Source organism: Heloderma suspectum, chromosome 3, assembly GCF_057233095.1.
Source record: "Heloderma suspectum isolate Gila_16-S chromosome 3, 16-S_ref, whole genome shotgun sequence".
Taxonomy (NCBI): Eukaryota; Metazoa; Chordata; class Lepidosauria; order Squamata; family Helodermatidae; genus Heloderma; species Heloderma suspectum.
The window spans coordinates 254,495,132-254,513,083 of NC_139460.1; the positions used below are offsets into that span (position 1 = coordinate 254,495,132).

General features: G+C 42.8%; 1 protein-coding gene across 2 annotated transcripts in view; it reads left to right on the top strand.

Moving 5' to 3' along the window:
• SORCS1 (sortilin related VPS10 domain containing receptor 1) overlaps positions 1–17,952 on the top strand; it is a 618,971-nt gene that overhangs the window by 455,240 nt on the left and 145,779 nt on the right. For both annotated transcript variants that reach the window (XM_084841982.1, XM_084841983.1), the window contains exons 6-8: positions 1,430–1,494; positions 9,936–10,054; positions 12,950–13,039. In XM_084841982.1, coding sequence (XP_084698108.1) covers positions 1,430–1,494; positions 9,936–10,054; positions 12,950–13,039 — 274 coding nt within the window. The remainder of the gene's footprint in view (positions 1–1,429; positions 1,495–9,935; positions 10,055–12,949; positions 13,040–17,952) is intronic.

The following is a 17,952-nucleotide window of genomic DNA, read 5'->3' on the forward strand; positions in this document are numbered from 1 at the left end:
GATTGGCCCCATTCCTTTAGCTATTATGCATTAGCAACATCGATAGCAAAACAAAAACAAAAGCTGTCTAGGATTAATTGTGACAAGTAGGGCACAACTGTATTCTTCTCCTCAAATGTGTTACCACTCTATGCATTGCCACTTTACCTGCAGTTGCACAAGGTTCTGTTTGCTCCCCTATGGCTGAAAGATGGCAGTAAGTTTGGGCTGTAAAAGGCATCCCCCATAATACATTACTTCAGAACAAATTGTATGACACACAACACCAGGAACTCATGCCACGATTCATTTGACTGGTTCACATGTAACAGGCAAACAGTGGTTTAGCCACCATGAATGGGTTTTAGGCTCACATACCCCTTTCTCACATCCCAAAGTCCATTTTTTTTCAGACTCTGAGTGAATCATAGTTTGTTGTGATGTCGAAGGTGTCCTCTACTTGGAAATCATGGCAAAAAGTTTCTGAATGTATGAGGGAGGGTGAGGATGGCGAGAAGAAGCATGCAAGCCTGAGGCATGGCCCTAATGGACAATGGATGTTATGTGGGAACTGACTGATGGTGTCAGTTGTAGCAAGAGTTTTGTGGGTCTGAAATGTTTTATTCAAAGAATTCAGCCCTCTCAGTGACACTTGGGCAGGTCTTTCTTTTACCTATCAAAAAGAGAAACTGTGGGTTCAACTGCTATACCTAATATGACTATTAGAAGCCTGTGTCCTAATTGCTAAAATGAGCTTCTGTCACATGATTCCAGATAGGATCAATGGAAACTTGGAAGCAGCCAAGTTTCATTTAGAATGTCCAGGACTGAAGCTGATATAACCAAGGATATTTATATAAGAAAGGGAAGCTAAAGAGCAATAAAAATAAAAGTTCTGCTGCCACAGAATGCTTCCTTAAAGGGAAAGAAAGTCCTGGAGATTCCTTGTACTTCTAGAAAGGTCACAGGTTAGAAACTTCTTCCAAAGGAACATGAACATACTGGAATTGCATCCCATAGAGTGAGGATGTTGCCTAATACTGGGATTCAGCTCTTTTAGCATTCAGTGATGTGTCATAAATATATGACATTGTGCAAATGGCCACAAATCTTTTCCTAGAGAATTGCATAAGCAGATGTATAAGATCCTATTAAAAAGTATTTAACTAAGCAGTTTATTCCATGCATACATTCTGCTGAGTGTATTGTAGTTCACAATTTCTGATTCTATATGCAAATAAGTATATTTTATTTCCGAACCATTCTGGCCTCTCTTATCCATTTCATATTTGAAGTAATAGCTTTCTGGCCTGAAAATTAATGGGGAATTTGTTTTCTGTATGCAAAACAAATAATAAGATATTTCTTATTAGGCATTTCAGTTATTCAAATAGACTAAATGTTTTGTTTCTTCATAATAATACTACAGCTTTAGTTTCTCCTTTCCCAGGTCAAGGATGGATACTGGTAAAGAGCCAGATATAGTCCACTTGGAGGCAAAGACAGTGGATGGCCGTAAGTTGGTTTGCTTCTTTGTAGTAATTTGATCACATGTATAAATACTTAGCCATGCAAAGCTCATTCAGATATAGGGTGTGATTAGAGAAATCTAGTGGCAGCTGTGTATTTCTGTCTGGCGAAACCATTCTCAAGTAAACCATTGAACTGCCTGGCAAAACCATTCTCAATTGAAAAGGATGCTCTGGAGCTAAAAACAGTTTTCACAGAAGTAGTGAAGATGCATACGTCATGTAGGATCTGGAAGAGAAAACCATAAAATGGAACTGCCAAGAAGCATAAAATGCTATTTTCTTGTGGACTGCTTCATTTGATCTGTCCTTTCTAGAGATGTTATGAGAGGGTAAAATATTCAAGGTTTGAATCTTGCTTTCATTTTCTGCAATGGGACTGCAAACCTTGACTGCAAATTTTAGACTGATAGCATTCCTTTCTCTCTGGGGTCCTTCCTTCCTGCACTTTAGGAAGAGTTACAACAGGGCCCCCAACATGGTGCACACAGGTGCCCAATTTTTTATTATTTTTTCCCATTTTTTTTAAATACATACATGGACTTGTATGAAATGCATACAACTTTCTAGAAATTATACATGGACTACAACAAAAGTGGACCAAATATCCAAATAAGTATCCGTTTGAAGGCGGTGTCTGTATGCCACCCTTTCAAATATTGAAAGTGTTGTAAGGTTCTCGGTCCATTGCATTATATCCTTCCAATGTTGTAATATCAGTCTTTTAGCTGTCAAAAGGGTCCAGAAAATCCATTTAAGCTGACCATTTGTTAATTTCCATGAGGCAGGTAAATAATTTATATGAGCATGTACATCAGTGAATTTTAAATATTAGACTGTTCCAGTACAGAATTTTTCTGTTTAATAATCTCCCCACAAAAAAAGCAAGTACTGGACTTTGCCAAAACATATGTTTAAAAGAAGCGTTAGCTGTATCGCACTGTCAGCAATTCGCTGAATTAGACAATCCCTTATTATGCACCCGATCTCGTCTGATCTTGGAAGCTAAGCAGGGTCAGCCCTGGTTCGTACTTGGATGGGAGACTGCCTGGGAATCAGGCTTCCTGCATTGAGCAGGGGGTTGGACTCAATGGTCTTGTAGGCCCCTTCCAACCCTATGATTCTATGATTTCTGATAGCACATGGGTTGTCAGAAACAGGATCCTTGCTGAATGCCATGCTTTCCCTCTGTAAAGCTTTCCCTCTGTAAAGGGATGTTGCGGTGTCCAACAGGCACAACACAAAAGTTCTTGTTGAATAACAGGCAGCCTAAGATCCATAGATGGGAAAGGTAGATGCCAAAGTGGTGACCCACTAGTTAGGTATTTTGTGGTGGTGCCCACAGCAGTATCTTAAATCCCCCAGTTCACCCATGGGTCCAAAAAGATAACTCAGGGGTCCCCAACAAGGAATTACAAGGAGATACTTTGGCAATTTTTCTTGTAAAAGGCCTCTTTCCAATTGTTGGCCATCAATGCTAGTAATTTCATATACCGGGGTTGCAATGTAACACAATTGGGGTAAGTACTGTTGAACTCAGCAGGACTTATCTATGAATAAACATACATAGGATCAAGGTTTTACGCTGATTTGGGGGGGGTATTTCTGATAGATTCTGAATCTTCTCACCCATGGACAGCATCTATATGTAAACAAGAACCCCAAGAACTTACCACTGAATATCCAACAGACAGAACTGAATAGCCAAATCAAATCTGCATGGACAGGTTTGGGGATAGGATGGAGGCAAGTGGGGAGAAGAATGATTGATATTCTGTTTAGAAAGACTTTTCCATTTGGCAAATTTCCAGCTTGGCTGTGTAAATGTTTCTGAAAATGGTAAAATTGTTTTGGGAGGTGAGCGGCAGGAGAAGGCTTAATGAACAATTATTGAATTAAGGACACATTATGCCATCCACTTCATAAGTATATCCTGTTCAGCTCTAAAATAAGCTCGATAAGCATTTTGCAAATTATTTATTTATGCCATCCTCTATCTGTTTCAATATTTAGCATTAATTGTTGGAATATATTTTAATCCCACAATTAACACATTTGCAAAGTCCTGAAGGGTTTCTGATCAGCTGAATGCTAGGAAAATAAATAACTAAAATCCATATTTATACCTAATAGTTTCTCTTGAAGTTTCAGAGCCACTTTGACCATAAATAAATAAATAAATAACATGATGAATGAAAAAAGTGGTGTCAATTTCTGCATTTCCCATTGGATGGTGCTCATATGAAGCTTATCTCATGCTTCCATTTTCCTGGTTTTGTGTCCCTTGGGTTTGCAGTGAGCTTAAAATTGTACTGGGAAAAAGTACCAGGAGGGGAAAAAAAAGGGCAAAGTTTTGCTTCTTTTAGGTCACACAAATACAGATAATTTTAGAGTTTAAAGCACAGAGTGTTTGCCCCCAAGCCCCCAGAAAGAAGACCATAGACAGTAAATGGGTTGAACTGTGGGCTACAATTTATTAATTTCAGTAGCAGATTTGCAACACCTTAAATAGTGAACCTCCCCGAACTTGTTACGAAGATGAAGGCACCATTTGCCTTGGATTGTCAACACTATCATGGCTCTGAGCATAGGAGCAGTGTTATAATTGGTGCTAAGGAGGTTCTGTCAACATCATCTGAAAGATGTGCTAAGGAGGTTCTGTCAATGTCATCAGACCCTGAGTCAGTAACCCCTTCAAAAAGATCATTGAGACTGTTAGGTCCAAGGAGGCTTCTGGACTCTATCCTGTCTAGCTGGGCTCAAGGTTCCCAGGGGAGCCAATCTGAAGCAGTTCCATTTACTAGAAGGGTGAAGCAGAATCAAGTCCAGCTGTGCATGATGGCAAAGCAAGGCACTGCCTTTCAGGATCCTGGACAGATCTATACTGTTTGGAACCCACTCAGGATCAGGAAGACTCTTGTCTCAGCAATATGCAGAAGCCTTCTGAAGCTTTATAAAGGCTGGTAGGTCTGGACCTGTAATTAACTCTGCCCCCTCTGAAGAGCTGTGTACTTCTTAAAGGCCATTGTCCAATTCTGGAACTGCTGGCTTGTATGGAGTACTGCATCAGAGTACTCTGATTCTGAGGAATGTTGTAAAGCCATGTCCTCTGGCATGAAAGGTCCTGGAATAGCAGATGATGGGTTACTTGATGAAGGCTTCTCCCCCTTTGAGTCCTTCTCTGAGCTAGAGGGAGGATTGAGGCCAGAGAACATGACAGACTCCAGGTCCTATCTGGCCAGTAAAGCATGAGAGGTTGTTTTAGGTAAACACTGCTTCACTACTCTGATATCTCAGGGTATTAACCGATGTCCACTCTTTGTCTCCATCCCTTGAAGCCACTTTGAACCTGCATGTTGTGTCCTACTTATATAGAGAAAACGTTATGATAAATGAAGTCACTTCTTGGCCCAACTGAAGTGACAGTGCAGAGTAGATGAAAAAGTTCCCTTGCTGTAGTTAGTTTAGGATGGGACTCAAAAATTCCTGTTTGGTCCCAAAGGCAACCAGCTGCTCCTGTATAACCAGTAGTAGAGGAGGTGGGGTGCATTCTGAACGAGGCATGGATGCCTTAAACAGATGTGGCCATGCCCTTTGCTGATTGACTGTACTGCGGTCAGCCAGCCAGCCTTGTCCACATGTTCCATCATTTTAAGTGGTGCAGGCAAAGCCACACACAGTGATACATGAGGTGGGCAGAGCAACACAATGCTGCAGTTCTAGACAAGTTAACATATGGCCTCGGAGAGATTTCATCTGAACACAGAGGGTGGCAACTTATGGCACATTTCAGGGTGTGTAAAGAGAAGCTTGGAATAAAGTCATTGTACATATGAGGAACTGAGAAATGATATATTTGGGTAATATGTCCTTTCCTAGTCCCAAAAGGCAAGGGTACAAATTGTGGTTGGCCATGTTGGCCACCATTGCTGTAAATGAAAATGTGCAGGATTTGTCACAATCACTGGCCTGGTTTGCATGATTCCTGCAGTCCACCATGGCTTATTTATGCCATGATGGGTTGTGGTGCATGCCAGCAGCCATTGTGAATATTCAGGCTGTGGTGGGTGGTGGCTGCTGCTTATTGCGACATCTGAGCCCAGCAAGAGTGGGTTGTTGCCATGGTGCACAAATCACCATGTGCACAACCAGTGGATTAGTTTTGGGTTGTGTCTGGTTTACTAAACATGGCAACAACCCATCCTGTGCCAGGTTCGAACATCATGATAAGCTGTTGTAACCACCCGCCACGGCTTGAATATTCACAATGGCCACCGGCACATGCCGCAACCCACCATGGCTTCAATAAGCCACCTTGGGCTGTGGTGATCCTGCAAACTGGTCCACTGTGTTCTTTATGCATCCCTCCAGCAGAAACCAATTACAGGTAACCTCCCCGCACATACACACAAGGTCCCAAATTGTGCTGATTGTGTGGCAATGGAAGTTCCTCTTCCACTTTAATCCACATCACTTGAAAGTAAGTCTTCCTGAAAGCAATGGTGTGTGTTTACATTTTTGTGCTAAGATGCTACTCATTCTAGGTGCTGGTGAACACCCCCCCCCTCAAGACATCCTCAACAGAGCCATTCTGTTCATACCGATCTAATGTGGCAATTTCTCAACTCCTTTTCTAGCCAGGATCCAGTATGTTTTCAGTGTTACCATAACAATCACAACAGCAGCTGTTGTTGGAGATGTGAGAGGTGGAAATGAGAAGCGCAACATTCCCATTACTGTTGGGAGGGAAAGCATCTGTGCTAGAGAACGAATGAAATTAATTCCAGGACTCAGTAATGGAATATATTAATTGACATGAATGAAGTGTAAGTGATGAGGTGCTTCCTGAGTAACTGGGTAAATAAAGAGTCCACAAGGATTGAATGACAAGAGAGAAACTGTTGCTGAATGCTACCCCTATGAACTCTTCTCAAGAAGAAATCATTACTGTAAAGAGAGATACAAAATGGTTGAAATATTTATACATCCTTATACTGAACCTTTCTTGCTACCCCACTTTCCTGTTTTCCATCAGCATCTTGCAGTCTTCTAAGTCAGGCAGAGATGAGATTTGTAAATTGAAAGTATCTTGGAATTTTCAGTTCAGAACTACCAATATCACACAATGTCACACAATATGGGCAGGAAAGCTCCTTTCTTTATATGTGACAGGGACTTTTCTGGAGCTATTTACAAGGCTACTCAAAATCATGCCTTGCTTTCCATGCCCACCTATTTCCCCACAGAGATTTGTGATTATTTATTAAACTGATTATTTATTTATTTACATTATAGACCACCTTGAAGTGGAATATCCCTCTCAGGGCAGTGTACAAGATAAAAACTACATAATACAGATATAATGAAGTTCATGGACTATGTATTCATTAGAAGTTTAATAAAAACAAATATTACTGTTAAAAAATATCAATAAAAACAATAGTTACCTAGAACCAGAAGCCCAAGAACTTACAGAAAGGCCAGTGAAAACAGGTGGGACTTCCGAGCTTTCCTGAAGACCTGCAAAGAAGGGGCCTGGTGAATCCACAATAGAACCTGATCCCGGGGTTCTGGGGCCAACACTGAGACGACCTTCTCTCTTGTACTCAGTAACCCAACCACTCTTGGTGTCAAGCAAGTGAGAAGAGGTTCTGCTGATGGCCTCAGAGTATGGGCAAGCTGCTATGGGAAATGGCAGACCTTTAATTAACACGGGCCCACACCATTTAAGGTTTTAAAGGTTAAAACACACACTTTAAATTGGGAATGGAAACACACTGGCAGAAAGTGCAGCTGGTACAGTATCGGTGTCAAATGAGCAGAACACCCAGCCCCTATCAGTATTGGGGTGGCTGGATTCTGTGCCAGCTGAAGTTTCTGAACTGTCTCTAAAGGCAGCCTCACATATAGCATGTTACAGAAATCCAGCCTGGATGTCACTAGAGCATGTATAACTGAGGCAAGATCTTATCTCTCCAAATAGGGTCACAACTGGCACACCAGCCTAAGCTAATTAAAAAAAGCACTCCTGTCTACCAGCGGAGCTTTTCCTGTTAGGAGCTGAGCTTCCCCAGCTCCTCTTGGCTGCCACCTGAGCATCTGTAGATAAAACGTAATCCTGGATACCACCTGAGCTTCCCCAGTTAGCGCTGAGTCCAGGAGCATTCCCAAACTACTCATTTAGTCCTGGGGGGGGGCATCCCTATCTAAGACCAGATGTAATCCTTTATCCAGATTAGTCTGTTTCCCTACCTATGGTACCTTCATCTTGTCTGGATTATCTCAGCATGATTACCATCCCCAAACCGCATCCAGATACCGATTCAGGCATTCAGCATCCTCTCATAGTTATCCACCCATTTGCAGTGCTGGTACAGTCCTGAAGATGGTTATGAAGGACCACCACATTAAAGATTTAATATCTTTATTTTGTGAATGAGAAAGCTGCACCTAATTTTGCCAGTGGCCTCTGCATCAGCTTAACTAGGATCTTGATGGACCAAGAACCAAGGTCACACTCCACTTGAGCCTTTTGAGCATGATTGCAGTGGGAACTGAATATGTTCAGATACTTGCTGCTTCTGTGATGCTCAGCCACCCATTTGTTTGAACATTTCTTCACCCTTCTAAAGTGCTAAACTTTGGCCAAGAGAAGAGTGGGAATCCTCAAGGTGAAACTAAAATAATATAGCTCTGTCTCAAATCATGTACATCTTCACCTAGGTCAATGGTATACCTCTGCTTCTTTAACAGAACTAAATTGCAAGTATTAATTCATGAGAGCATCTTGCTAATACTCTTCCCACTCTCTTTTTAAAAACATCTCTGCATCTTAAATATGGGCTCCATAGGGTACACTACAGGTACAAGTAATATAGCAGCTAAACTATTATGAAGCTCTTATCAGTTTGCTATGGTTAGTGGCTCGTATCATGGGAAAGAGTTCACAGGACTGAGCCCCTAATCAGTTATTGCTATTAATTGTTTACATTATAAATTTTGTGGCTTAGAATTCTATTTTGTCCTAAAGAGATTGTGCATATTTGAAGGGCAAAAATAATGCTGAAGAGGGACTCGTTCTTTATAATCGGTTAAAACAAGAGAGTTTTCAAATCTAATTCCGCTTTCTGGATCTTTTCCCCTTACCCTTCTCTTTCCTTCCAGAAAACATAGTCATTGCTATCAAAACAAAAACACAGCCTTCAGGAATTTGTTGTGATGGTTTAACTATCTGTATATAGCTGTATTCTCTCGTTCAAAGATGTTCATATTTCTGAGTCTGAATTGGTTCATTTGAATACTATATTTGTTTTTATGGAATCAAATGCTATTCAGTAGGGATGGGGCATTATAAATGATAATGGAAACTGAAGAGACTGAAGAATATATCTCCACTTTCAAAATCACTTGTGTGTGCGCGCACGCGCGCATGCGCATGCGTGCGTATATCTATCTATCTATCTCTTTTCAGTAAAGGTAAGCAATTAGCAACTTTTGGGCCTAATCCAGCCAATGATGGCTACAAGTTGGTTGAGCATTTATTCATGTTATTTAGCTATTAAAAGGAATCTTCTGACCTCTAACAACTCCTTAGAGTTGTCTCAGGAAGGAGGAGAAATAGCTCAAGACACATTCAATAAGCTGGATTTGGAGTCTCCTGTTCTTATGAAACATCTGCATATTTGAGAGGGAAACAAAAATGGGTTCAATGAGTTACATCCAACATCACACAAGCAGACTTCTGCCTGTGCGATGGGACTTTCCCTTCCTCTCCTTCACCCTACATCTCTTGTCCCCCCCCCATCAACTCTGCACATGGGGGGCTGAATGGGGAGATAGAATCTGTTCCACCAGCAGGTGAACATACAACATTGGATACAGCCTAATGACTGTGAATTGTCTTTTGGGTGGGACAACTGTGGACATTCCTACATATGGATGGTACTTCCCACATGTCTGTTTAGGGTTTTTTTTTATCAGCTTCTTTTCCACTCTCAGATAAGCCATCATGGCTGTCTGGTCTTTCCAGCACCAGCAGTTAGAAGAAGGCTAAAAGTGGCACGTGAGCAAATACAATTTGGTCCCTTACTTCTTGTTTTCTGTCCTACATTGGCTAATCTACATTGGCCCCAGGGCATGGTCTGAAGGCATGTGAAACAGAGACCTTGCTAAAGCTAAGCAGGTCTGGGTCTGGTCAGTGCTTGAAGGGGAGACCACCTGGGAACCACATGTAGCCACCTTGAGTCCCATGATGGAAGGAAGGTGGGATATAAATGTAATAAATGAAATAAAAATAATAATAAAAAACTCTTAGATAAGGTCATCAATTTATTGCAGGAATGGAAGCATATCTGAAATACATGTAAATGTAAGGTTAAGGGCATTCCAAGCTAAAGGTATTTTGTGTGTGTATGTCTGTGATTTCAGATGCGCAGTACATCACCTGCAGGATGCAGAACTGCTCTGAAGCTGTAAGAAGCAAACCTTTTCCAGGATACATTGACTCTGACTCCCTCATTGTCCAGGATGATTATGTGTTTGTTCAGGTCTGAAACAGCTTTCTCACTGGTTGATTGCAAATCATTCATTCTCTCTTTCCTGAATTTTAATCTCCCTTCCCCCACGCAGGCAACAAAACCGCCCGAGTGAGTGTTACATTTCAGTGCATCAAATCCAAGCATTGCTCCCATCGGGATGCTAATTGTTTCTTTCTGCCTCTCCTTCAAGTACCTTATCAACACAGGGGTCATGGGGGAGGGTTTGCCTGGAGTGTGCACAATGTGCAGAGAAATAATATTTCTTGCCAATCAGCCAACCTCATTTTACATTCCAGGGATAGCCTCTCAGCTCACCAGGTTTTTAAGTTTGTACGCCAGGTTGTGATATCACAATCTCAACCAACCAATCAAGCTTTTTTCTATTAGTTTGAGATAGGGGAAGAAGGGGAGGGAGAGAGAGAGAGAGAAAGAGAGAGAGATGGGAAGACAGTGCTTGAGAAGAGTAATCAGGCATGATTGCCATGCATGGGCTATGATTATTGCGAAAAGGATGGAGATGAGACATATTCAGCTGAGCTGTGTTCCAGGTGAAAGCCAGAGAATATAGCTGAGCGGTCTCAGGTTTCATTATCCTCCTGCTGCTGTCCATTTCATAACAAAGAAGAAGGAAACAAAGTACAAGCAGACTCAAGATGAGCTGTAAATTATCTGGCTTCAAACTATTTCATGAGACGCTGAGGCTTCTGGCTTATTTCAGTGCATCAGTTCCTGGCTGGACTGTGTGAGGTCCTGGTTTTTGAACGGGGATTATATTGGCTGTCTTGGATATATTACCAGACCGTGTGACCTATTGCCTTTCCAGCTATAAGGTTGAGCAGAATTTGGTCTGACACCCTATCGCCACACCCAGTAACACCCACCCATCCAAAAAGAACTTTTGTCAGCTCTCTTGGGTTTAGAGAGCACATACATTGCCTTGCCTCTTTTTTTCCGCCCCACATGAGATATACAAGTGTGGTAAATTCCCCTTCCATTATACAAATTAGATAGGATGCATGTGTGTGTCATGTTAAATTAAAATAAAGGTTCCCTGACAACTGCATCTTTAACAGGCAGTGTGTGCGTGGGGATTATACAGATGTTGTACTACACAAAGCCTATTGTTTACAATGTATACAGTAGGGATTGGGACCCTAAGAGGGCTGGATTTGGCCCCCAAACCTCAGGATCCCCACCCCTAGTAGACATAGTCTTAAAATCATAAAATTCATAGCATATTACACAGCCAAACAAAAAGTATACATCACATTGCCTAGTTAGTCTGTCTTATGGTTTACAAAGATAAATAGCATGTTAGCTATGCATACCGGGCTGGAATCCTGTGAAGTTATGCATGGTTAGATCTATGGACTTAAATATGCTTGACAGAGTAGAGTTGTGTGTTAATTGAGATTGATTTTAATTGTGCACCAGCTATCAAATAAAAAGAGAATAATATGCATTACTTAAAATACCAAATTGTTAATACAGACCAAACTAAGCTTAGAGCATCTCGATGTTATTTGATGTGACGTCCATCTCCTCTATTGTTTGTTGAAGTACCACAAGAGCATTTTTTTTAACCTTGTCACTCAATACAGGCTAGTGTAAGATTAGGGTGGCCACTGATCAATTTCCAAAAAAAGAGAGAATGCACCACCAAATGAAAGAGGACAAATCTGCATAAGCTAATGTATATGCACAGATGACACTTCAGAAATAATTGTTACAATGTAAATACAAATAAAGTGCATGTCACCATATAGCAAAAAACATTGTGACCAGGTAACCTGTGTGCCTGCCTATTCACTGTATGCAGCCTGCTGTTGAGGTGCTAACTGGGTACCTTCAAGGCCACTGCTCTCTCTTAGGGTTCTTTGTCTTTAAACTGGACTTGGGGTAGGATCCAATGGCCCCTGCCACTGGTAGCGGCAATGTAGTGCTTCCGGGAGCAAACCCCCAAATGACTGGAAACGCAGGTCACACCTTCCAGAAATTTGACTTCCTGGTCATTCCTGGAGGCTTGCCCCCAGAAGTGCTACATTGCTGCTGCGACCGCCAGTGGTAGGGGCTGCGTGCACACTGCCGTTGGCAGGGCTGGCCACATGTCCACTGGGACTGGCAGTGCTGGCCACCAGTGCTGGGGCACCATTGGATCCTACCCTTGGACTGAAGAGCCCTTCAAACAGAGGACTATCCTCTGTAGAAGAGGACAAACAGCCACCCTATGCGACATTCAGTTTTGTCTCTCCCTTTGGGATTCTAGGGAAGAAGACAGTCGGTGTCTCTGGTTTCTTTGCAGCTTGCATTCATCTGTAGTGTAGAAGAAGATGGTTCCTTTTCTCCCACCTGCGGAAAGCATCGATGGCCCTGGCAGATGTGTATCTGTCAGTGTTAAACAAATAACAGTCTGCAAAATTCAGAGCACTTTGGTATGCTTGTTAAGTCTGGCAAATACTTTAGGGCTCTGTGTTTACAAAAAAGTTTTCCCTAAAGTTGACCGGAACATAAAAGCTTCTGTCTGTGTACTGTGAAGTCCTGAAGGTTAGATATAAAGAGCAACCACCATTGTCTTGAGTATTACAATTGCTGCATGCTCAGCTGAGGATGCAGAAGACTGTGCTTCCAGGCGCTCATATGTGCAGGTTTCCCTCTGCCCTTTTGTCTTTCATACAAACAATATGAATAGCTTACGCCACTTAACAGTGTCAGTTTCCCCCCCTGGCAATCTGAATGAGGGCTATTTTGTCTCCTGCTGTAAGTGCGGTACCATTTTTGAGCTGTCACCGACACAATTGCATTCCCCTTTCCAGCATGCCTGTAATTTTCTCCATGCCTTAGAAAAAGTGAAGCCATGATAATAATAACCTTGATAATAAAAGAAAACAATGTTATATGTTGCAGCTGACATCAGGAGGCCGGCCTCATTACTACGTTTCCTATCGGAGAAATGCCTTTGCACAGATGAAGCTTCCAAAGTATGCTTTGCCAAAGGTAAACGATTACACCTAGTATATTCACACACATACTTTCAGTTCACGGTCAGGCTAGCCATTGTTGGTTCTGAACAGTAACTTCAGGATTGGTTTAATTAACACATGCATTCAATTCCTTTTCAAGAAAATGTTCAAGCAGCAAGAAAATCCCACCCAATAAGGTCAATACTGCTGCTTGCCAAGGACATCAGTTCAAAATGCAGATTGATTTTTGAGTTGGTGGAAATTACTAATTAATATTTCATTTCTATCATTAATGGCATTTGGGGTTGTCTATTATTAAAATATTTCCCCTCCTGTGTGCTGGTGGCTTCTACATTCTGCTTTATTAATGGAATTGGAATTTAATCGGAATTAAAGGGGGGGGGAGAGAAGCTTTTGTGTGTCTGCTTCACATCTTCCCTAATTAAACACAATGAAAAATTTCCAGTGGAGCCTGAAAGGATATCATCATGATCTGGTGCTGAACCTTTTAAGAAACCCAAGTAAAATCTGCCAGTCAGGAGGAAGCAAATTTTATTTAGAAGTGATCAAGGTTTTTGACTTCAAACTATTTCTTAAGAAAAATGAGAGAGACAGGAAAATCATTGTTAAGGACTTTTGTTCCTCATACAAAGGGATTTGATTCATTATACCATGATGATTCAGGAACATGGTCTATGAAACTGCTTGCCAGATTCAAAGTTTTGCAGCTTGTAGATATGCAATTGCTTGGGGCCAGTTTATACGGGAAATTAAGTGACACTGAGACATCTGGCCATGATAATAGCAGCATCTTTGACTCCAACTATTTAGAAATAGATGTTTTAAATGTTTCTGCCTCTGCATGTGCATGCAGAGATCCTTTCTATTTGTTTTTAAAGGTACTAAGCACTTACCCTTATTTGAGCTTCCCAAATCCAACCAGAGGTTTCAGAAAATCATTGCCCTTAAGGAATCCTGACATAGATTGAAACCTCGGGGATTTGAAATGCCCTGGGAGGATTTATCCTGTCAAACTACATCATAGTCAGACAAGTGTTTATCTGTGAGTGATGTTTAAAAACTCATCAAAATCTTTTCCAGCTAGGTATTGTAATGGTTGTGCTAAAGGTCACTTGGAAATGCCAAACTGCAGCTGCCATGGGCCATTTGGGAAGAGGTTGTTTGCACTGAGATGGTCATGCTTTCCGAAAGCTGTAGTCTTCATTTGCCCATCTTTTATTTCTGTGAGAAACACAGAAAGGCCCCTTGCTTGTTGGCTATAGCTCCATAATGGTGAAGTAAAGCCCAAATGGAATGTGAGGGTCAATTTTGTAAGTCCCAGGCCTCTTGTGTTGACTTGCAAGTGAGCCCAGGCATTACCATTCCAAGAGAGGGAAATGCCTGTAAAGGCTGCAGTATGTGACATCACAGAAACCCACAAATTACATGTTACACTAATCACATAGTGTGTCGCTGACTCCTCTCTTTGTTTTTTATTCTAGTGTATGCATGTGTGGCCCTGATTCGGACTGGGGCCACACCACACCAGGAGGGAAGGAATAAACCTCCTCCTCACCCTTTGCTTCCCCACCCCACCCCCACTACAGGGGGGTTTAAAATAAAAAAAAAGTCTCAATTGGCATCAGTGGAGAGGATTTCATGAAACAGTGAAGATTTCATGAAGCAAGCAGTGTGTGGGGGGGGAGGTTTATCCTTCCCTCCCAGTGTATGGTGGTCTATGTGCACCACTGTCGAGTAAAATAAACAATGGGAGAGTCAGCTACACACTACGTAATTAATGTAAAGCATACTTTGATCCTAAATTGTGCTTTAAAGGGTAATATAATATAAGGTGCCAGGGTCTTGAACTGGGAACTCTGGGAGCAGAGCCTAGATGTTTTACTCCCAGTGCCACTGGGACAGCTCTCAGGTAATAAGCTTCCAGCCTGATCTCTCCTGCACCACACCATCAGCCCAGGCAGACTAGGTGGCCTGAGGAGCTTATATAACTCTACCTCCAGCCTTGGTCTCTCATTCTGAGCAACATATCTGTGAAGAAGGCTAAAAAGACTTGCCTTGTGTTCTCACTCTGGAATCTGATCACCATAAGACCAGGTTATCTGTCTCTGGCCCTTGGATCTTTGTCTGGCCCTTCCAGACACTGACCGCTGGATTGACTGGCCCACACCATTTGCCTCTGAACCTGCTGGAGAAAAGAACAGGTCAATGCTACAAAGATGTTACAGCTTACATTTTGATGGAGGCAATGGGGAAAGTGTATGGGAGGGGTTGATGACAGAGGAAGTGTAAAAGGAAGAAAATGCGCTAGTGGACTGTTATAGACTTGGACTTAGTTTCATTAGGGGTCAGGACTAAGGGTTAAGCCTACAGAAGAAGTGGGGTTGAAATGAGGTTTGAAGAAAGACAGAGAGGTAGCACCTATTTGTACAATATCTCACAACTGCAGATGCCAAAACCAACATGGATCTGCACTTCCATATTGGGAAGACAGTAAACTTTCTTCTCTCAGTTGAAGGCTGAGCATATGAGACACACCACTCATTGTTCTTTCTTCCACCATTGCTTGCCTGAACAACAGAAGCTGGTTGCCCCTTCCTTTCACATCTTCTGTGTCAGCCTTTTGTTCAAACACGAAGCCAACATGCAGATGAGTGTGTAGGCAGGAAATAGCACTTTGGGAACCTGAGGCCCACCTGGCTAAAATCATGGATGGATTGCATTGTGGGAAGCAAACATCCCAGGAGCTACTGTTGCTACCTCTGTTTCTCTAGATCTCTCTTGATCCTCCGGCACTGACCGTCTTTTCTCTCAACTGACAGATAGGGATGTCGGAGAAATCTGCAATGGAACCAAATGAGTTCAGTTTTTCATGAATCTGAGCTGTGGATTCTGCAGTGGACTGGCTTCTCCCCTGTCAGGTGGATTCTGCAGACTTGCGGACTGGTTTTCTTACTTTCCCAAATTTCATGCAAGTTGTGTCATTGAAAAATACGCAGAATAAAAAACCCAGAGCCCAAAATGCACATTTCCCCCATAGGCTAAAGTGTGCACATGTGCATTTTAGGGGAATTTGTGCATCTTTGCCTGTGTGCATTTGCACAAATTCACATTTGCACACATCCAGAGACAAACAGACAAAAAAATCTGATTCCGTCAATGCGTGGATGATGGAACAAAAGGTGCCTGACAATCCATGAAACACAGACAGAGCAGATTTTACACCATCCGTACATCCCTACAGATAACAGTGTGCCCTAATTAGGGATGTCAGAGAATTCCACGATGGATCTCGGTGAGGCCGAATGCCAGTGCATTCAGCCCCCCGAAATCCGTTGCGGAACGAAGCCCCCACCCCCCCCCACGAACCCACGAAAGGCGCGCAAAACGGAGCACTTATCTGCTCCCGTCTGCACTGCTTTGCGAATGGCGGCCGTCTTGCGGCTGCCATTCGCTTCCTCCTCTCAATAGCTGTGATAGGCTACGTAAATACTTATGTAGCCTATCACGGCTAATGCAGGGACGCCATTTGCATCCCTGCGGAGGCCGTGATAGGCTACGTAAGTATTTACGTAGCCTATCACGGCGGGGGGGGGGAACCCCAGCATATGCAAATGGTGGCAGCTATAGCCATTTGCATACGCTGGGTTTTTTCCCCCCCTGCCGTGATAGGCTACGTAAGTATTTATGTAGCCTATCACAGCAGGGGGAAAAAACCCCAGCGTACGCAAATGGTGGCGGCTACTGCCATTTGCGTATGCTGGGATTTTTCCCCCGCCGTGATAGGCTACGTAAATATTTACATAGCCTATCATGGCTCAATACAGGGATGCAAATGGCGGCGGCTACGACAGCCACCAATTGCGTCCCTGCAGGGCTGCCCAGCGGCCGGATGGAGGGCTGGCGGCTCCGCAGCTTGGCCACGGAGCGGAGCCGGCTGGGCAGGATTCCAGGGGGAGGGACGGAGCGCCTCCCCCCCCATCGAGGATTCCAGTGGGAGCTCCGGAGCGCCTCCTTCCCACCGCGGATGCCCCTGCCCGGAGCCAGGTAAGGGATTCGTACATCCCTAGCCCTAATATAGCATACTGATTAGAGTCGGCTTGCATTATATGTCTCCTTTCTTGCAGCCCCTCAATATGTACACACAAACATAATGATGAGTCTCTTTATTTCGGAACCTACTGCCCTATTGTAAAACTTTACCTAGTTGTATAGGGTTGGTTGGCTGGGATGGCTTTAGAAGTGTTGGTCTGTTCTCATGTCAAACTGGTTTAACTCTAGCTTGGAGCTTGGAATATCATGCAGCTAAATTTGTGCAGGCCAAGGAGAAAAGGAAGCAGTGGTGAGCAGCATCTTTGTCATATGATGGGGACATGGTACAAATGTTTCCTTACCTTCCCAAGGCTGCCCATCTGACCTTTCATCTTGGTATATCTTTAAGGCTTTCTTTCTTCCCTCTTCTTGGGCAGAGCATTTATTAGCTAATTTCATTCCTTGTAGAAATAATGTGCATTAAACATGAGAGCCGGTGTGGTGTAGTGGCTAGAGTGTTGGACTGGTAGCCAGGAGATCTGAGTTCTAGTCCCCACTCAGCCATGGAAGCTCACTGGCTGATTTTGGGCCAGTGATAAGACTCTCAGCCCAACCTACCTCACAGGGTTGTTGTTGTGAGGCTAAAATGGAAGGATTATGTACGCCGCCTTAGGTTCCTGAAAGAGGAAAAAAGGTGGGATATAAATGTAATAAATAAACAAACAAACATACATTTCCCAAGCAGCTTCCTCTGATATAGTATGCCACTTTCCTTAACAAACCCCAGGACTCCCTGTCTATCACCCAGCACAAGAAGCAGATGTTATCGAATCAACGTACAGGGTGATATTTAAGGCTACAAGGTGCTTCATTACAATCTTATAACATCTTCAAAGG